The sequence below is a fragment of the Typopeltis vanoorti genome, chromosome 14, assembly GCF_054136105.1.
Source record: "Typopeltis vanoorti isolate ZY-2024b chromosome 14, IOZ_Tvanoo_1.0, whole genome shotgun sequence".
NCBI lineage: Eukaryota > Metazoa > Arthropoda > Arachnida > Uropygi > Thelyphonidae > Typopeltis > Typopeltis vanoorti.
The window spans coordinates 18,649,409-18,666,647 of NC_143562.1; the positions used below are offsets into that span (position 1 = coordinate 18,649,409).

The 17,239-nt window shown below is 36.9% G+C and overlaps 1 protein-coding gene across 5 annotated transcripts in view; it reads left to right on the forward strand.

The window, feature by feature from the left end:
• slo (calcium-activated potassium channel slo) overlaps nucleotides 1–17,239 on the forward strand; it is an 880,402-nt gene that overhangs the window by 206,842 nt on the left and 656,321 nt on the right. For all 5 annotated transcript variants that reach the window (XM_090404400.1, XM_090404403.1, XM_090404399.1 and 2 more), the window contains one exon: nucleotides 8,603–8,708. In XM_090404400.1, coding sequence (XP_090260526.1) covers nucleotides 8,603–8,708 — 106 coding nt within the window. The remainder of the gene's footprint in view (nucleotides 1–8,602; nucleotides 8,709–17,239) is intronic.

The window sequence follows — 17,239 nt, forward strand, 5'->3', positions numbered from 1 at the left end:
AGAATCTTTTGCTGATTTAAAAGGTCAACATAGTCTTGTCCTGAATACAATAAAGACTGTAGGTCTCAGAAATTGGTGCCTGAGTAAAATCACGGTAACCAGTTCTCAAGAATCAATCACTGAACCCCCCCCCCCCCCCACACACACACAAATGTACTTAATGTACTTAAAAATCTATAATAGTTAGGATTTGGATCATCAAATCCTGGTAGCATGCAGGTCTTGTTGGCCAAGTGGTTAGCATATCTGCTCTCAAACCAATAGTCTCAAACCAATATCTATACCTATGGAAGGATTTAAATACACTGCTTGGAAAGAAGTCAATGGACACCATGGTGTGAGAAACAAACAATCAAGCCACCTTAATAAGATGCAGATCTCCTTTTGCTGCAATGACTGCTGCAACCCTATGGGGAATACTTTTCCCTAGTGTATGATAGCACCCAATGGGAATTTTGGACCATTCTTTCTGTAAGCATGTAATGAGGTCCTGGACTGTTGTGGGCAGATGTCCCTTGACTTCACCTGATGCACAGAGCCATAATCTCAGCCCGATTGAACATCCCACAGATGTTCAAGAGGGTTGCGATCAGGGATCTGTGGAGCCAATCAAGTGTAGTGACATTCATTCATTCACTGATTGTTGACCTGGGATGTCCCAATTTGTCAACAATTTACCAACCAGATAGGACTGCAATGTGACATCCTATCACAAAGCCTCTTTCAAACTCCACCAGTTCCCTTCTTGCAGCCATTTCACTTACAGTGTTGCATTGACTTGGGAGCATCATATTCCTCCAATTTATACTGCAAACAAGTGACTTGTTATATGGCACGATGCACCTTGCCCATGGGGGGGGGGTCCTTTGACTTTTTTTCTAAGCAGCATATTTGTAAATGGTTTTAGTTGGGAGGTTTCATCACCTGGTGTGAGACCACTGGCCTGAGTTTTGGAGTCTCCCGAAGTAGGTTGAAGTCTGGTTTCTAGAACAGAACTTCCTGATTATGTAAAAATAAATAAAAATTATAAGAAATAAAAGTAATAACAAATAATTTTAAAAATTCTCCTTATTTCTGTCTTATAGTAATGTCTTATAAGTTTACAACATTTTGTTGGTGAGTTTCACATAAAAAAAGCATGGTGTAGAAATGCATTTAATTGTATTATGAAAGGCAACGGACTGATTGTATACTAATTTCCAATGTTTTGGCTAAAACTCTGCCACTACTGTCTTGGGAAAGAGCTGTTTTATGGGATTTATTTATTTTATATTAAGGAAAAAATGATTGGATACACATACTTTCAAACATACTTAAATTAAACAGTGAAATCTAAAATACTTCAATCAAAAAAATCCAAATTGATCTTTTTATATGCATGAAAGATAGTTGCATAGTCTAGTCAATAAGAGGAAGTGGGGTGGTATGATAGAGACATACAAGTTGGTAAGTGGTTTATATGATTAACGTTGAACAGGTTTTTCCTAAAATGGTAGGAGATTGTGGAAGAACACACGATCATCCCTGGAAGCTGTATAATGAGGGTGTGATCAAGGGAGTGAGAAGCAGGTTTTTTGCATGGAGAGTTGGAATGCTTTGCGTAAGAGCAGTGGTGCCTGCAGAGAATTTGAATGTTTTTAAGGCATGTCATGATGAGTTGTGTGTATGACAGAAGGGATGTCCTAGATGAGTCTGTGACTCCATGGGGTCTTAGGATAATAATAATAATATAAATGAATCTGATAAATCTATTTATTCCCCAAAGGGGAAATTGAAGCTGTTTATCTCTCTGATTTTGCTGGGGATAGCCAATAACCACCCTTAGCCATGATGGCTAACTAACCCAATCAGTGATTTTCATAGGCATCTGGAGATTGAGTACAGCAAACATCTGCAACTCCACATTCCTAAATGCTAGCAATATATATTATTGTCTGAAATGCAAGTTCCATGGTCGATTTTCTTGAGTTGCAGGGTTAAAACCCAAGTTTCCAGAGGTAACCCTACTTATTTGTGTTAAAAATTGACTAACTTGGGAAACAGCTGAGAAAAGGTCTAGAAAACGTTCCTATAGTTTGTGACTAGTATTGAAATTGTAACAGGCTTTTTTCTGGGAGTCTAGTGCATGGAAGCAAATACCTCCATAGCACTAGATTGATTGTATTGTTTTTGTACTTCCATTGATTGTAATGTTGTTGAACCTATTTGTAATATGTCATTTAAATTTTCCACTGATAACATGATATTTATATCTAATTTTTAATTTGTATGACATTTAACAAAATTTCTACAAGTTAGGTTTCTTTTCTTTCCTTTTTCCTTTTGTTTTTTGGGGACAAGTGGAAATGTAGAAGAATTTTCATAAGGGACCAGAGGGAAAAAAAGAGAACAACTGCCAGGGTGGGTGGGGAGGATAGAGAGCATCTCAATTTCAGTAATGAATTAATGTGCAAAGAGTAATATTCAGTTTTTTACATGGAGACTGGTAAATTGCTGAAATGATAGAGAGGAGTGCAGGAAATCAAAGCATATTGACTTTAAACAAGAAATTCCAGTCATGTTGATGACTAAAGTTTACTTTTTGCAGTAAGGCTTGCAGCATCATAGAGGATAAGTAGCAGGGGAAAATGCTGGTCTCGAAATTCACGCTTGCTCTTGTTATCACTCAGGGAGTCAGAGGTGTGATTGAAGTCTGATTAGTAGAATAATGAATTACTGACCATTTAAAAGTATATATTTAGAAATTTATGTACATTTAATCATACAAATAAAACATTTATTTTACAAATGATATTCTATCTTTTTCAATTTAGCTACTTGAATACAAATTCTACCCTACGGTTCTTCTTTATGAACTGGTCAATGATATCATCATAAAAAGTTGGTTGTAACTTAATTTTCCCAAGCAACATGCACACTTGTAAAGGCTGGCTGAAGCTCACTAGCTAGAGCTACTTTGACTGCATATGGCCTTGTGTTTAAGACGACATGAAGGGAGCGGAAATGGTTATGCATGCACATGAAATCACAGCACTGCAACGAGGACTTGGAAGCTCCGACAACCAAGCAAGCCAAGGTAGCTTTGACTAGATGAGCAAACATCGGCCTTCGATATACAACGCAAAGCTCAATTATTGCCGTGCAAGCTTAAGATGCTGTCTGTCTACAAAAATAAAAGCCTAAATGGAATTCTTATAAATGCATGCATTTATTAAAAAATAAATATTACTTCTTTCTCAAGTAATGAGCTTGCACAGCAAGCATGGAGAATTCAGAAAAAAAAGAAGCAAATAAAGTCAGTATGAGAAATGAGAATTTAATGTTATGTTGCAGCTGTAAGAATTTCAGGTCCGTGATATTAAACTTTTATTAATAATAATATTAGTATTATTAATCATCACACCTTCATAGAATCAAAAGACTCACTATGGGGGATTCCTCTGTCCCTCTCTCTCTCTCACACACACACACACACACACACACACACACACACACACACACACACACACACACACACACACACACACACACAGAGAGCATAGCAGTTTCTTTCTGGCCTCTATCAAATCTCTTGCCCCTCCCCCACTTACTGGTCATACCACATCATATATAAAAAATTCTTCCTATTTTAAAAGCTCCATTGAAAATATAATTGTTAATGGCACTGATATCCTAGTGAGCTTTGATATCACCTCATTGGTCACTAACATTTCCTTAAATGACACCTTATTGCTTTTAAAAAAAAGTTTTCTTCTTGATATCATTGACCTCCTTTCCTTTGCTATAAATTCCAGTTATTTCTCTTAGAAGAACAAAATTTATAAACAGCTATAGGGTACCTCAGTGGGGTCTCCCCTCCACCCCTTGCCAATTTTTTATGGAAAATTTTGAAAAACAAGCTTTTGACTCAGTCGATCTCAGACCTATCTGGTTAAGATATGTAGATCCTTTCCTATTTGGTCTCATGGCCCAGACACTTTAGATACTTTTCTGTCATCTCAATAGTCACCCTAGAATCCAATTTACAATGGAAAAGGAAACTAATAATAATCTGGCCTTTCAAGACACCTTGGTCATCCTCTTACCTAATGGTAACCTGTCCTTTTCAGTATATAGGAAACATTTACACAGGCAGATACATTAACAAACTTTCCCATCACTCCCCTCCTCAACAATATGATGTCATAAAAATACTAACCCATAGAGCTTATAACCTTTGTTGCAATGGCACCTCTCTCTCTCTCTCTCTTACAGTAGAACTCAATCATATAGACCACACTTTTCTATCTAATGGCTACAGTTCCCACAATATGAAATAAATAATCAATCCTTCCCCACTCCCATGACCTTCTTTTCCCCTATGTCCGAGGCACATCAGAAAAAATATCCAGAATTTTAAAGAAATACAATCTTTGCGCCACTTTCAAGCCCAACTTAAAACTAGCTATCTTTATCTGCTCCACTAAAGACGAACTCCCTTTCCTCTCAGTTCCAGGTGTATACAGGGTTCCTTATTCCTGCAAGTTGGCTTACTATGGACAGACAGGAAGATCAGCTACCATCTTAATGGAAGAACATAAAAAATACATCTGCAGTCATGACTATGGGCTATCTGTCCTTGCAGATCATGTTTGGATACATCTCAGAGAATCAATTGGAAAAAGATCATCATGCTCCATCATAGTAAATTTAGAAGAGAAAGACTGTTTTTAGAATCTGTTGCTGCTCTTAAAAATCAGCCTAATTTAAATAAATATGGTTGCATAAAACTTCCCAAAATATGGGAAACATTAATACTTCGAGATTCCAGTTTATATGGTAGGGTGCCAATTGATGTCCATACAGGGCACCAGTGGTGCACCCAAGGGGGGGCACCCCCCCCCCCCCCCCCCAAAAAAAAAAGGAAAAAGATGCTAGAAAATTTTCCAAAAATCTTTTCCTAATTAAAATTAATATTTTTATTTATGTTGTGTTGTGTCTTCTATTTCTATACTACTTATGAATTAGCAGTCACATAAGATGGAAATACTCTATAGCTCTCAGGAATCACAGCTGCTGTGAATGCATGGTGAATGAGGTAGTGCTCGGGCGGACCAAGTGCTATTTCGTTTGCCCAAGCCGGGCCAGAGGAGATCACTGGTTTCATGTATTGGCGATCATTGCAGATGCTCAGTCATAGGTCGTATGCAATGTGTAGAATCTATTCTCAAATTGTCTACTCAACCCGGTCTCCCCCAAGATTAAATCTTGAGTACTCCCGTCCCCCACCAAGATTAAATCTTCAGTGCTCAGCCCCTCCAACATTAAATCCTGAGTGTGCCACTGGAGGGCACCCCATGTAGTTAGGACTCTAGTCTTTCATCCATGTGTTTCAGTTTTGTGCTACCTGTTGTGTGTGTGTGTGTGTGTGTGTGTGTGTGTGTGTGTGTGTGTGTGTGTGTTACAAGTCTCATTTTGTACTCTCTGATGATGTCTCTGTAACTGAGATGAAATATTGGAAGCATAAATGCTATTTTTAATCATATCCTAGTGCTGTTTCAATCTGTTGAACTTTTATCATGAATTTTTTCCAGCACTTAATGCACTTGTTATAATCCCTTGATATTTCAAATATTTCAAATATTTGTCTTAAATTGAAAATGCCTATATGGCCTTTAGCTCTTTCCTTCCATTATTTTTCTTAGCTTCTTCCCAAGTATGCTTGAATACATTTCACCTATGTCCTGGAGGATCATAGTAGGGAAATTCCTCCATAATTCTCACATTGTTTTATTTCCTTTTTTATAGATGGGTACCATGAGTGCTCTAACTTCAATTATCAGGAATCTGACCTTATTAGGCCTTCTGAAGTTTGCAGTGCAGCCGCTATAAAACTTTTATACCTCCATATTTGAGCATTTCTGGTCAAATATCATCAGCTACCTTTTTCCTTTCTACCTATATTTATTCTTGATGGCTTTCCTCCTGAATATTTTCTACCACTGTTCTGTCACTGCATCATTTAACAATCCTTCAAAGTAATTACTCTCGAAATCAGAATATTTTATCTTCAGATGTCGTGTCGACTTTATCATCCCTGATTCCATTTCAGTACTCTTTCTTCAATTTCTAAGTCTTTTTCAATAGCAACATTTGTTACTTTTACACTGTAACTTTTGCTTTCTTATAAATTTCTCTGTATTTTCTCAGAGCACAGGCTGACTTACTAGTTAAGAACTTTTGATATTCTTTTTCCTTTTTTATGGCTGCCTCTTGAGGCCATGAAGTTCTGAGTTGTCTGTCTTTGCAGACAACTTTATCACATGCATGTCTAGTTGAATTAGTCAAGTTTTTTTTCAGTCTTCAATGGAATCTCCAATTAGTTCTTGTTTTCAGACTATCCCATTTTTCCTTGAATAATATTTTTATATTTTAATCTACAGTTCACCTTTGAAAGCTGGTCAACTTTGATTTTTTTAAAAAAACCTTTCTTGTCTGCCTTTCTTTTCAGTATGACATTCAATTTCATCCTGCTCAAAACTAGATGGTGTCACTTTCTGTTTCAAATTCCTTTTTTGTTCTGAATCATAGGGAAGACATCACTATTAACAATAACATCATCAGTGAGACTTCTTATTTTCTTCTATCTTCTCTACATGTGAATTTGTGTACATTTTTATGTTAGAACATTGTGTTAGAAAACGACTAGTGCATATCCTGAACAGAAATCCAGCAAGACTTACTATTAACTATTATTATTAGCATTTTGAACATTTTTATGTCTGGTATTCATTTGCTACTCTACTGTTTAAATCTCCAACAAGGGCCAATTTTTCTTTATGTCAGCTGCCTTTTCTGATGACTCAAAAAATTCTGCACCTTCCTTAGTATAGAACCTTCTATGGGACCATTCGCATAAATAAGTGTCATTGTTCGATATCCATTTTTATATTTACCTATTTTTTATATTCACTCTATTTGATATTGTTTGTCATTCAAGAAGATTATCTTTGTGCTTAGTATTTCTTAAATACAGGGTGTCTCAAAAAAATGTATACACACTTTGAATGATCATAAAGTTGGTATTTATTATAAGACAGTTAACTTTCACATTGTAAAGTACACCACATAAATGTACTTTTCATCCCTCGACATCTGTATTCAAACTGATGACCGTTCTGGTCCAGGGACTGCTGATAATGTGCAGCAATGGAATTGCAAACACTGAGCATCATTTCGTCTTGTAGTTGGGCGCATTCTCTTTCGATTGCTGCTTTCAAGTCATCGACCGTTGCCAATTTTGAAGTGTAAACTTTATCCTTGATAAATCCCCATAAGAAGAAGTCCATTGGCATGAGGTCTGGTGAACGCGGGAGGTATTCTACAGAACCTCTTCTTCCAATCCATCTGTTGGGTAGAGCCTCACCAAGATAGGCCCTCACATCTCAATGGTAGTGTGAGGGTGCCCCATCTTGTTGAAAATAAAAGTCCTCATCCTCAAAGTCCTCTTGAATATGTGGCATGACAGCTTCATGCAGCAAGTTCAAGTAATTGGCACCAGTTACAGTACCATCAAAAAAGAATGGTCCAATTAATCCGTGTGCTGATAAGTCACACCACACCATCACTCCTGGTAAATTTACATGATGTTCCTCCATAACATGTGGATTCTTAGGTGCCCAGTAAGTGCAATTGTTCGGGTTAATTGACCCATTTAATTTAAATGTGGCCTCATCACTCCACACAATTCATCTTGGAAATTGTGCATCCTCTTCACATTTTTCCAAGTACCACTCACAAAACTGCATTCTCCTATCCGGATCATCTTCATTGAGAGTGTGGAATGTAACTTTTCCAATGACTGCCCTTCAACATGCGATGGACACTTGATTTTGATACTGCTATCTCACGAGACACTTGTGCTCACAGATTTTCTTGAACTTTGATGATACGTTTCAATCAACCTTCTGTTGCGAGCCTTGTAGCTGTTCGTGGTCTTCCTGAATGTTGCTTATGGACATTTCGAACAGTTCCATCTTCTTCAAATTTATCTCTAATTCGAATGATAGTAAGTCTCGTAGGTGGATCTCATTGAAATTCTCTTCTAAACTGTCTTTGCACTTCCACTACTTTTTCATACTTCCAGTAGCATTTTAGGATAAATTTTCTTTCCTCAAAGCTTAGTCTGGTTTCAGCCATTATTTCAAATCCGTTAAACCTGCAAAATAACGAAAATTAAGTGAGTTATCAGCTGTTGAAGTGTGTATACAATTTTTTGAGACACCCTGTATTATATAAGTTATATAAATATTCTTATATTTGTGATCTTAACTAAGTGTAGCTCTGATAATATCATGGTTCTAATATAACAGAATGAATTAGGAGGGAATAACAATGGAATGAATAATAAATGCAGTTTGAAACTACTCTGAAATACTAATATCATATGTATTAATAGTTTGCTTTGAGAGAATGACACAATATCATATTTTCACAATCTGTATTTAAATTGTTTGTAATGGATTTACTATTGTAAGTGATACTTTAATTTTCAAAATAAGTATATCAGATAATGGCTCATATTTCCAAATAAAACACAAGTATATTTTCTGCATTTTAATAGGAAACCACCTGATTTAGAGTTAGAAGGTCTTATCAAGAGGCATTTCACAACAGTAGAATTCTTTCAGGGCAGCGTGATGAGTCCAATTGATCTCCAACGTGTTAAGGTTGTATTTTTATTTTTATCTGCAAGTTATATGGAATAAACATTATAATTTTGTACTATATTAGTTTCTTAGACATTATAAATTTCATTTTAACAAACTGCAGTAAATTGTAAAAGAGTCCAGTTTCTCAGGACCAGAAGTGTGCAGATAGCCAATATTACTGGAATGGCACTTCACCTATGCACATGCCATTCCCCATTACATGCTTGTCATATTCATGAATTTTATTCCCAAAAAAAAGTATCTTTTATATATACATTTTAATATCATTCTTAATGCTACTTAAATAAAATTCAGTTGCTACCACATTTATTTTAATTTTTTTTTATTTTCAAATGAATGGATTATGTCCAAAAAAAAAAAAAAGAAGCACATGCTAAAAATGCAAAGAGACAAAATTCAAGAACCTGATAAGGATATCAGTTTCTTGAATAATGACAAACACAAAATAAACAAGCAGTGCAATTCATGGTGGATGTGATCATTGTTTCTTGGCAATTAACCTAGTGTTAAATGCAATTTTGTTAATCTACAAAATTCTCAGAATTTTGTAGAATTGCATTCTCGTTTCAATTAAGTAAATTCTATATTCTTACGAATTTCATTTATTGGGAATTCCCCGAATTACAGTACATAACTAACTGTGCATAAAAAAGCAGTTCTCAGCAGTTTGAATTTGGTGTTTGAGTAGACAACACAGTTACCGCATTTTTTGCATTTGGATTTTTTAAGTGAAATCAAAATAAAAATCGTGTTATAAAATTAATAATTTTGCCAAGAAATAATAAACTTTCATTTCATTAACCGAAGATTTTAATCCAGCCCTCACATGATGTTGCCGATAACCAAAAAAAAAAAGGAAAGCCATTTCCTTGGATATAAAAATTCAAATTTTAGATAGTCTTCAATGTGAATCAACACTCAGACCTATAAAGAAAAATGAAGAGGCTATTAGAAAAGCGGTATGTTCTGGTACAAAATCGAGTGCAAAATTATCATCATACACAAGAGATGTTGTTCTAGAAAAGGCCAAAAAAGCTTTAGTGATATGAATAGAAGATAATGTACAAAAAAGAATGCCAGTTGACAGAAATTCCATCAAGCAATCAGCATTGAATTTTATGAACAGATTAAAAAACTGTAGCCAGATACTTCATCTCCATCGAGGAAAAAATATGAATTTCATGCAAGCAATGGTTGGCTGGCTAAGTTTATTAAAAGACTTGCTCTTCATAATATAAAAATTAAAGGTGAAATGGCTTCTGCTGATGAAAAACATTTCCACAAAACTTACTAAAATAATTTCATCCAGATGAGCATTTCCTTGGAAATATTTGTAGAATATACATACTACAGAAACCAAGCATCTGTTTGAAAGTGGGGGGGAGAAAGTTGGTAAGAGATGGGTCATTAATAAGTCTAATTGGTCTCCTCTGCATTGGGTCAAGTATTTTGAGAGAGCTTTTAGGAGCCCCAAATCATATGTGGGAGCAGTATTCAATAGCTGGGTGGATTTGTGATTTGTATAATGTTTACAGCTATTCAGGGGGTGAAGTAACGTCTTGAGCGAAAGAGAAATCCTAGTTTTTTTGAAGCTGAGGATGCAATGGTTGTGATGTGTTTATGCCAGGAGAGGTTTGATGTGAGGGTAATTCCAAGAAGAGAGATCTCAAACCTATTTCCCATAAAAAAATTTCTTTTTTATGGGAAATAGGACAGAACTGGGTTTTATTAGCATTGAAATTGATGAGGTTATCTGAACCGCATAGTAGGATGGCTTGGAGATCAGAATTGAGGGTAGTGGTAGTTGATGTTCTGTAGGGTGAGGTGAGTTGTGTACAGTAAGGTTTATCAAATGAAAGTGAGGAGTGTAGTGTGCTGTTGTCTGCAAAACTGTGTATTGGGTTGGAGGTCAACTGAAGTAGGTTGTTGATATATAACAGGAAGAGGGTTGGTGAGAGGACAGAACCTTGTGGAACCCCAGCATTAATTGAATGGTGAGAGGATAGGGAGCCATCCACCATCACACACAGTGTGCATCCAGACAAAAAGCTGGCAATCCAACTGCAGAAGTCCTGGGTCAGACCGAATGATGGTAGTTTGTTTAGTAAGTCTTTGTGCCAAACTCTGTCAAAGGCTTTGGAGATATCAAGTACAACCACTTGAGATTTGCCAAACTTCTCCATGGCATTTATCCAGAGATGGGTGACATATGTGAGCACATCTCCTGTTGATCGGCAGCAATGGAATCCATATGGGCGGTTGTTTATTAGGTGGATGTCTTCGAGGTAGTGTAGGAGTTGGGAATTGACAATTTTTTCCATTACTTTTGACAGGACTGAGGTAAGCGAAATAGGGAAAGCTGGTGTTGTTCTTAAATTTAAATAATGATGCCTTCAGAAATCTTATTGTAAGAAGTTAAAAGTTTCTTGCAGTGGAATGTTGATGAATAAGACACCACATCAAAGGATATCATAATGTTTTGCTACATAAGCACAAGAAATAGCTTTTTTTGTAGGCTATCTTATTTTGGATAAATTGGTCATTCTACTGGGATTGGAACACAATGATTATATTAACTACTTTGAATCTGAACTGCTTTCAAATTCCATGGCATTGACATTAATCATGGTTCTTGCAAACTAAACTAGGATATTCCGCTAAGATCAGATTATATTTGTTCATCTCTTCCTAGAAATATGTAAAACATTACTTTCTTAAAATCTTAATCATTGAGACTGTATGTCTATATCCATTCTGGAAGTAATTACCATTAACTGTCAATAACTTTTTTGTTTATTTAATATAACGAAGTATGCACTCCTTGTATTAGATATTTTTACAGTCCATTGTTTCTTTTGAACTCTAATAGTTTATTTTCTTTCTCTCGAAATTATGGAGACTCGAGAAGTAAACACATGCTGCATGCCTTGTCATTTTTAAATGTTTTATTTTTATCTACTAATTCTTATTAGGAGATAAAAATAAAACGTTCTCTCTGATGTTATTTTAACAAGAGATGAAATTTTAGAGGCGGTGAAATATTATAACCATGCAAATGTGCTAAACCATTATTCATTTTAACATGTATTACTGAACATTTTTTTAAAAAAGTTTAATTTTTGAGAGGGGAACTAGTGTGTCTTTGTACAGTAATATTATTATTATTAACATCTGACTTCCATGGAGTTAAAGGACTCCTCACGAGAGGTCTATACTCTCTCTCATGGCAAAAGATCATCAAACCGTGCCTTGAACCGATTCACAGTTTCCTCACTCACTACACTTTCAGGTAATGCATTCCACTCACTCTCTATGTAAAGAACCTGCTTTTGACACACCTATCTTATATTGCTTCCAGGGATAGACTCTAGTTCTTTTCATGCCTTCCTCTACTCAATGAAATATTTTCACCACATTAATCTGGTAACAACCCCTCACCAACTTATGTTTCAATCATATCACTTCTTCTATTTACAAGGCTCTGTAAATTTCATTTTCCCTTAATCTCTCCTAATATATGACATTCCGTAGACCTGACACTAACTTTGTAAACTTTCTTTGGGCCTCATCCATTACATTCCCTAAAACCAGACAACCAAATCTGTGCACAGTAGTCCATATGTGGCCTGATCAAAGGTTTTATTCAAGGTAACTATAACCTCTTTGCTTCTACATGTCATTATCCTACTCAACTGTTGTAGTATGAAGGTCAGCATTAAAAAGACAAAGACAATGAAAATAGGGAGAATTGTTGAAAATGTCAACTGTGTTGTGAACGGGGAACCTGTGGAACAAGTAAAACATTTCAGCTACTTAGGCACAATTTTTACTGAAGATGGTAAATTAAATATGGAAATAGACAACAGAATCAACAAAGCTGGTATGGTAGGAAGTCAATTGAATAAATTCATATGGAATAAGAGAGAAATTAGTTGGAACACTAAATTATTATACAAGACAGTGTTCAAACCAGTTTTAACTTATGGATCTGAGAGCTGGGTCAGAAGTAAAACACTTGACCATGAGAGTCCTGAGAAAGATTAGAGGTGTGAACAGATGGCATCAGTGGCAATATCATATTAAAAACAGGATATTAGGAAAGAACTTGATATTGTCAGCATCCAGGAATGTGTTAGCAGAGCTAATCTCAGGTGTTATGGTGACTTAAACAGAATGGGCGAGGAAAGATTAGCAAAACAAGTGTTCTCTGCCAGGTTGGCAGGAAAACGACCCAGAGGAAGACCAAGATATAGGTGGAGTGATATGTTACAAAGTGCCTTAGACGATAGAAATATAAGATCTGATAATGTTGGAGTCTTGACAAGTAACAGACTGATTTGGAGGAAAATTGTAGATAGGAAGTTAGTAATGATGTAAATTTTTCATGTAGTACTCTCATATCCTGTACACCCCTTGAGGGTACATGTCAGGAATTTATGATGATGACTCCTAAAGTTGAAGTCTCTGTCTACCACCACTCCCAGATCTCTCATCTCCTCCACCTGCTTCAACATTTCTCCATTAAATGTATACTCTGCATCCCAACCTTGCCTACCAATATTAAGACCTTGTACTTTGCAGCATTAAACTGATAGCTCCTCTCGTTTACCCATTCACATAGTCTATTCAGCTCCTCCTGCAAGGCCATATCTGCTCTACTTCTCATAATCCTTCTCAACTTTGCATCATTGAAAGACAGCTGCACATCTCCAGTTAAGCTGGTCCCGATGTTATTAATGTACAAGTTAAGCAATAATGCTTCCAAAACAGATCGCATTGGCACGCCACTAGTGACCTTCCTCTTTTTGGATACCACTCCTCTATATACAAACTGCTGATACCTGTCCAACAGTCAGTCAACTGCCCAACTTACTAGTCTATTATCTGATCCCATGTGTTTCAGTTTAGCTCTTAGCTTCTCATGTAGCAGTCTGTCAAAGGCCTTTAAAAATACAAGTACAACACAGTATATGCATCTCCTTTTATCTCATGAATTTGTCACCTAATTGTAATACAAGGGTGGTCTGAAACGTTCTTCGGCCTCGACCATAGATTGCAACACTATCAGCAAGAGATTTTTTTAAGTTGGTATACATCTGTCATAAGCATCCATGTGAAATTGCAAGTCATTCTATCAAGTAGTTTGTTTTATACAGCTGTCTGAAGCAAAAGTGTTGTCTGTATCCCTTAAAATGGATAAAATTGAGTATCATGCGGTTATAAAATTCTTTGTAAAAGAAGGTTTAACGCAAAAGAAATTCATTCGAAATGTATAAAAGTTTATGGGCACTCTTCTCCTTTGTTTTCAACGATTAAGAAATGTGCTGCCAAGTTTAAATGTGGTCATACCAGCTTTGAAGATGATCCATGAAGGATGTTCAAAACATGTAACAACACCAGAAATCATTGATCAAATGCACAATATCATATTGGATGACAGGTGAGTCAAAGTGCATGAAATTGCTGAGACTATATGCATTTCAAAAGAACGTGTAGGATATATTTTGCATAAAGAATTGCAAATGAAAAAGCTTTAGTGCCATGCTTGCTCAAAGCAGATCAAAAAAGCACTCGAATGAAAATCTCTGAACAGTGCTTGGAGTGTTTTAACAAGAACAAATTTTCCATTCCTTTGTGACTTGCCCTGTTGCAAAATTCATCTTTAATGGTTGTGCCAAAGGTGCTATTTACTAAAACAGTCATTCCCTCAAGACACATGACGATATACTATCAAATCCTATTTCCTTGTTAATATCACATTTACTTAATTCCTAATATGCATCCTGCTCATTCAATATTAGTCTCTCCTCTGTCGTGCCCTATACACTCCAGCGTCTCCTGAGGTTGCCATCACGAGGATGATATATACTGATAAACTGATCATTGAATAATTCAACTACATCTTCTGCATTGGTTACCAATCTGTTAGTGTCATCAACTTGCATCATTCTGCCATGGTCATTTTTCATTCCACTTGCTACATATCATAAGAACTCACTATGATTTTATTATTATTATTACAGGCAACTCCAGGGAGTCCTTAGACTCATCGAGGGAGGCCCCAAATCATGTTCATCACAACTGTTCGACATTCATACAGTATCTATCATCCCTCGCCTTAAACTCATTTACTGTCACAGCATCCACCACAGACTCTGGCAGCCCATTCCACTCATTCACCACTCTAAAAGTAAAGAACCCAGCTCTAACACCCTTACTAACCACACTTTTGCCCAGTTTCCATGGATGTCCCCCTAGTCCTCCCACAACCAGCCCTGTTCTCAAAAATGTACTCTGAATTAATTTTATAGAAACCCTTCAGTAATTTGAATGTCTCAATCATATCTCCCTTCCTCTGCCTATCAACCAATTTTTGCAACCCACAAATCCTCAACCTGTTCTCATAAGGTTCATTCCACAGACATGCTATCATCTTGGTCACTCACCTCTGGATCTTCTCAACCTCCTCTCCATCAAGAAGAAACCTAGGTGACCAAATCTGGGCAGAGTAGTGTAGATGGGGTCTTATCAAGGCTCGATACAGAGGAACAATAACCTGCTTGTCTCTGCTTGTCAACGTATTCTTCAGCAACCAAGTGATTTGATGAGATGATTTGACTACTTTTGCAATGTGCCCCCTAAACTTCAACTCCTTAACCACCAACACACCTAAATCTCGTGCCTCATCAATTTCCTGGAGTACAGTTACACCAATGTAGTAAACTGCTGCTAATCTTTTCACCCCAAAATGTATAACCTTACATTTTGCCACATTAAATTGACATCCATTCTCCTTAGCCCAGACCTCCAATCTATCCAAATCATCCTGCAAAATTTTGACATCATCTGCACTCACTATTGCCCTACCCAATTTTGCATCATCTGCAAACAAATGAACTGTTCCTCTCAGATCCTTTCCTATATCATTAATGAACAAATTAAACAGCAGTGGTCCAAGAACAGATCCTTGTGGCACACCACTAGTCACAGGCCATTTTGTGGACTCTACTCCTGAATAAACCACTCTCTGATATCTCTCCGTCAACCACCCTCCTATCCATCTCACCAACCCTATATCCATCCCCATATGCTGCAATTTACTGATTAGAATTCCATGTGGTATCCTGTCAAAGGCCTTAGCAAGGTCCAGTAGAATCACTATAAACCCATTACTCTTATCCAGTTCAGCTGTCACTGTGTTATAATACGTGAGCAAGTTACTGAGGCATTACCTACCCTTCACAAAATCATGCTGTCCCCGATACAGTATCCCATTTTCATCTATCCAATCTTTTATTTTCCTCTTGACTATTTTTTCTCCAAGACCTTGATAATGATTCCTGTTATGCTGATTGGCTGGTAATTTTCAACAGCAGCCTTGGAACCACCTTTATGCAGCGGAACTATTTTCCCCTCTTTCCACTCCCTTGGGACTGACCCATACCCGAGGTCAGTCCCAACAGAGTGGAAAGAGGGGAAATTAAACAAAGTGTCCCAAATTAAACAAAATGGTCAAGGGCACTGACAATTCTTTAGCCGCTTCATGTATGACACGAGCTGGTATACCATCCAATCCCACAGATCTATTGACATTGAGATTCTGTAATAGACTATTTACCTCTACTTCATTCATCACAATTCCAGTATAAGCTGTTGGTTCTTCCATTACCTCCCTGTCCTCAGCATTTTTTAAAATCATTCTGCCATGAACATTTTCCCTTTTACTTGCAACATATTGAAAAAACTGTTTGGGATTCTCTTTAGCCTGCATTGCCAATTTTCTTTCGTAATCCGCTTTTGCTTTTCTTACCACCCTTGTTACCATCCTGGACTGAGCTTTATACTGTTCCTGCGCCTGCTGGTCACCTTTCTCCTTAAATTCCCTCCACAATTGTTTCTTTTTTTGCAGCTCAAGCTTAATAGTGTTATTCATCCATTTAACCTCTACTTGATTTATTATGTGGACTCTTGGCATACAGTCACCCATTGCCTCCTGCAAACACTTCTTAACCACCTCCCATGCACTATCAACATCCAGCCCTTGCAGTTTTACATGCCATGGCACTGAGCCAAGCACACTCCTAAGCTTGTCATACTTACCAGCCTGGTAATTCCGCATGTACCCTGTCTTAATTGTAAATTCCACTCCTTTAGCCACCTCCCAAGTCATGACCTTATGATCACTCTCACCAATTGGTGGCAACATGGTCATGTTCGTTACAACCGCATTCTCAGATGCAATTACTAGTAAAGCACTCTCTGCCCCCTGGTATTTTCCACTGCATGCTGTCACAGATAGTTGTCCCTTAATAACCGCATAAAATCCAATTCCTTCCTCCCGTGTGCCCTCTCCTCTTTCCAGTCAATGTTACCATAATTGAAATCACCCATAATAATTACCCTCCTTCCACTCATTTCTTCTATCTGCCTATGCATACTATACTATCCCCACCATCTATTCCATCACCTGGTCTATAGCAGCATCCAATTGTATATTTTGTTCTGCTAGACTCTAGTCTCACACCAAA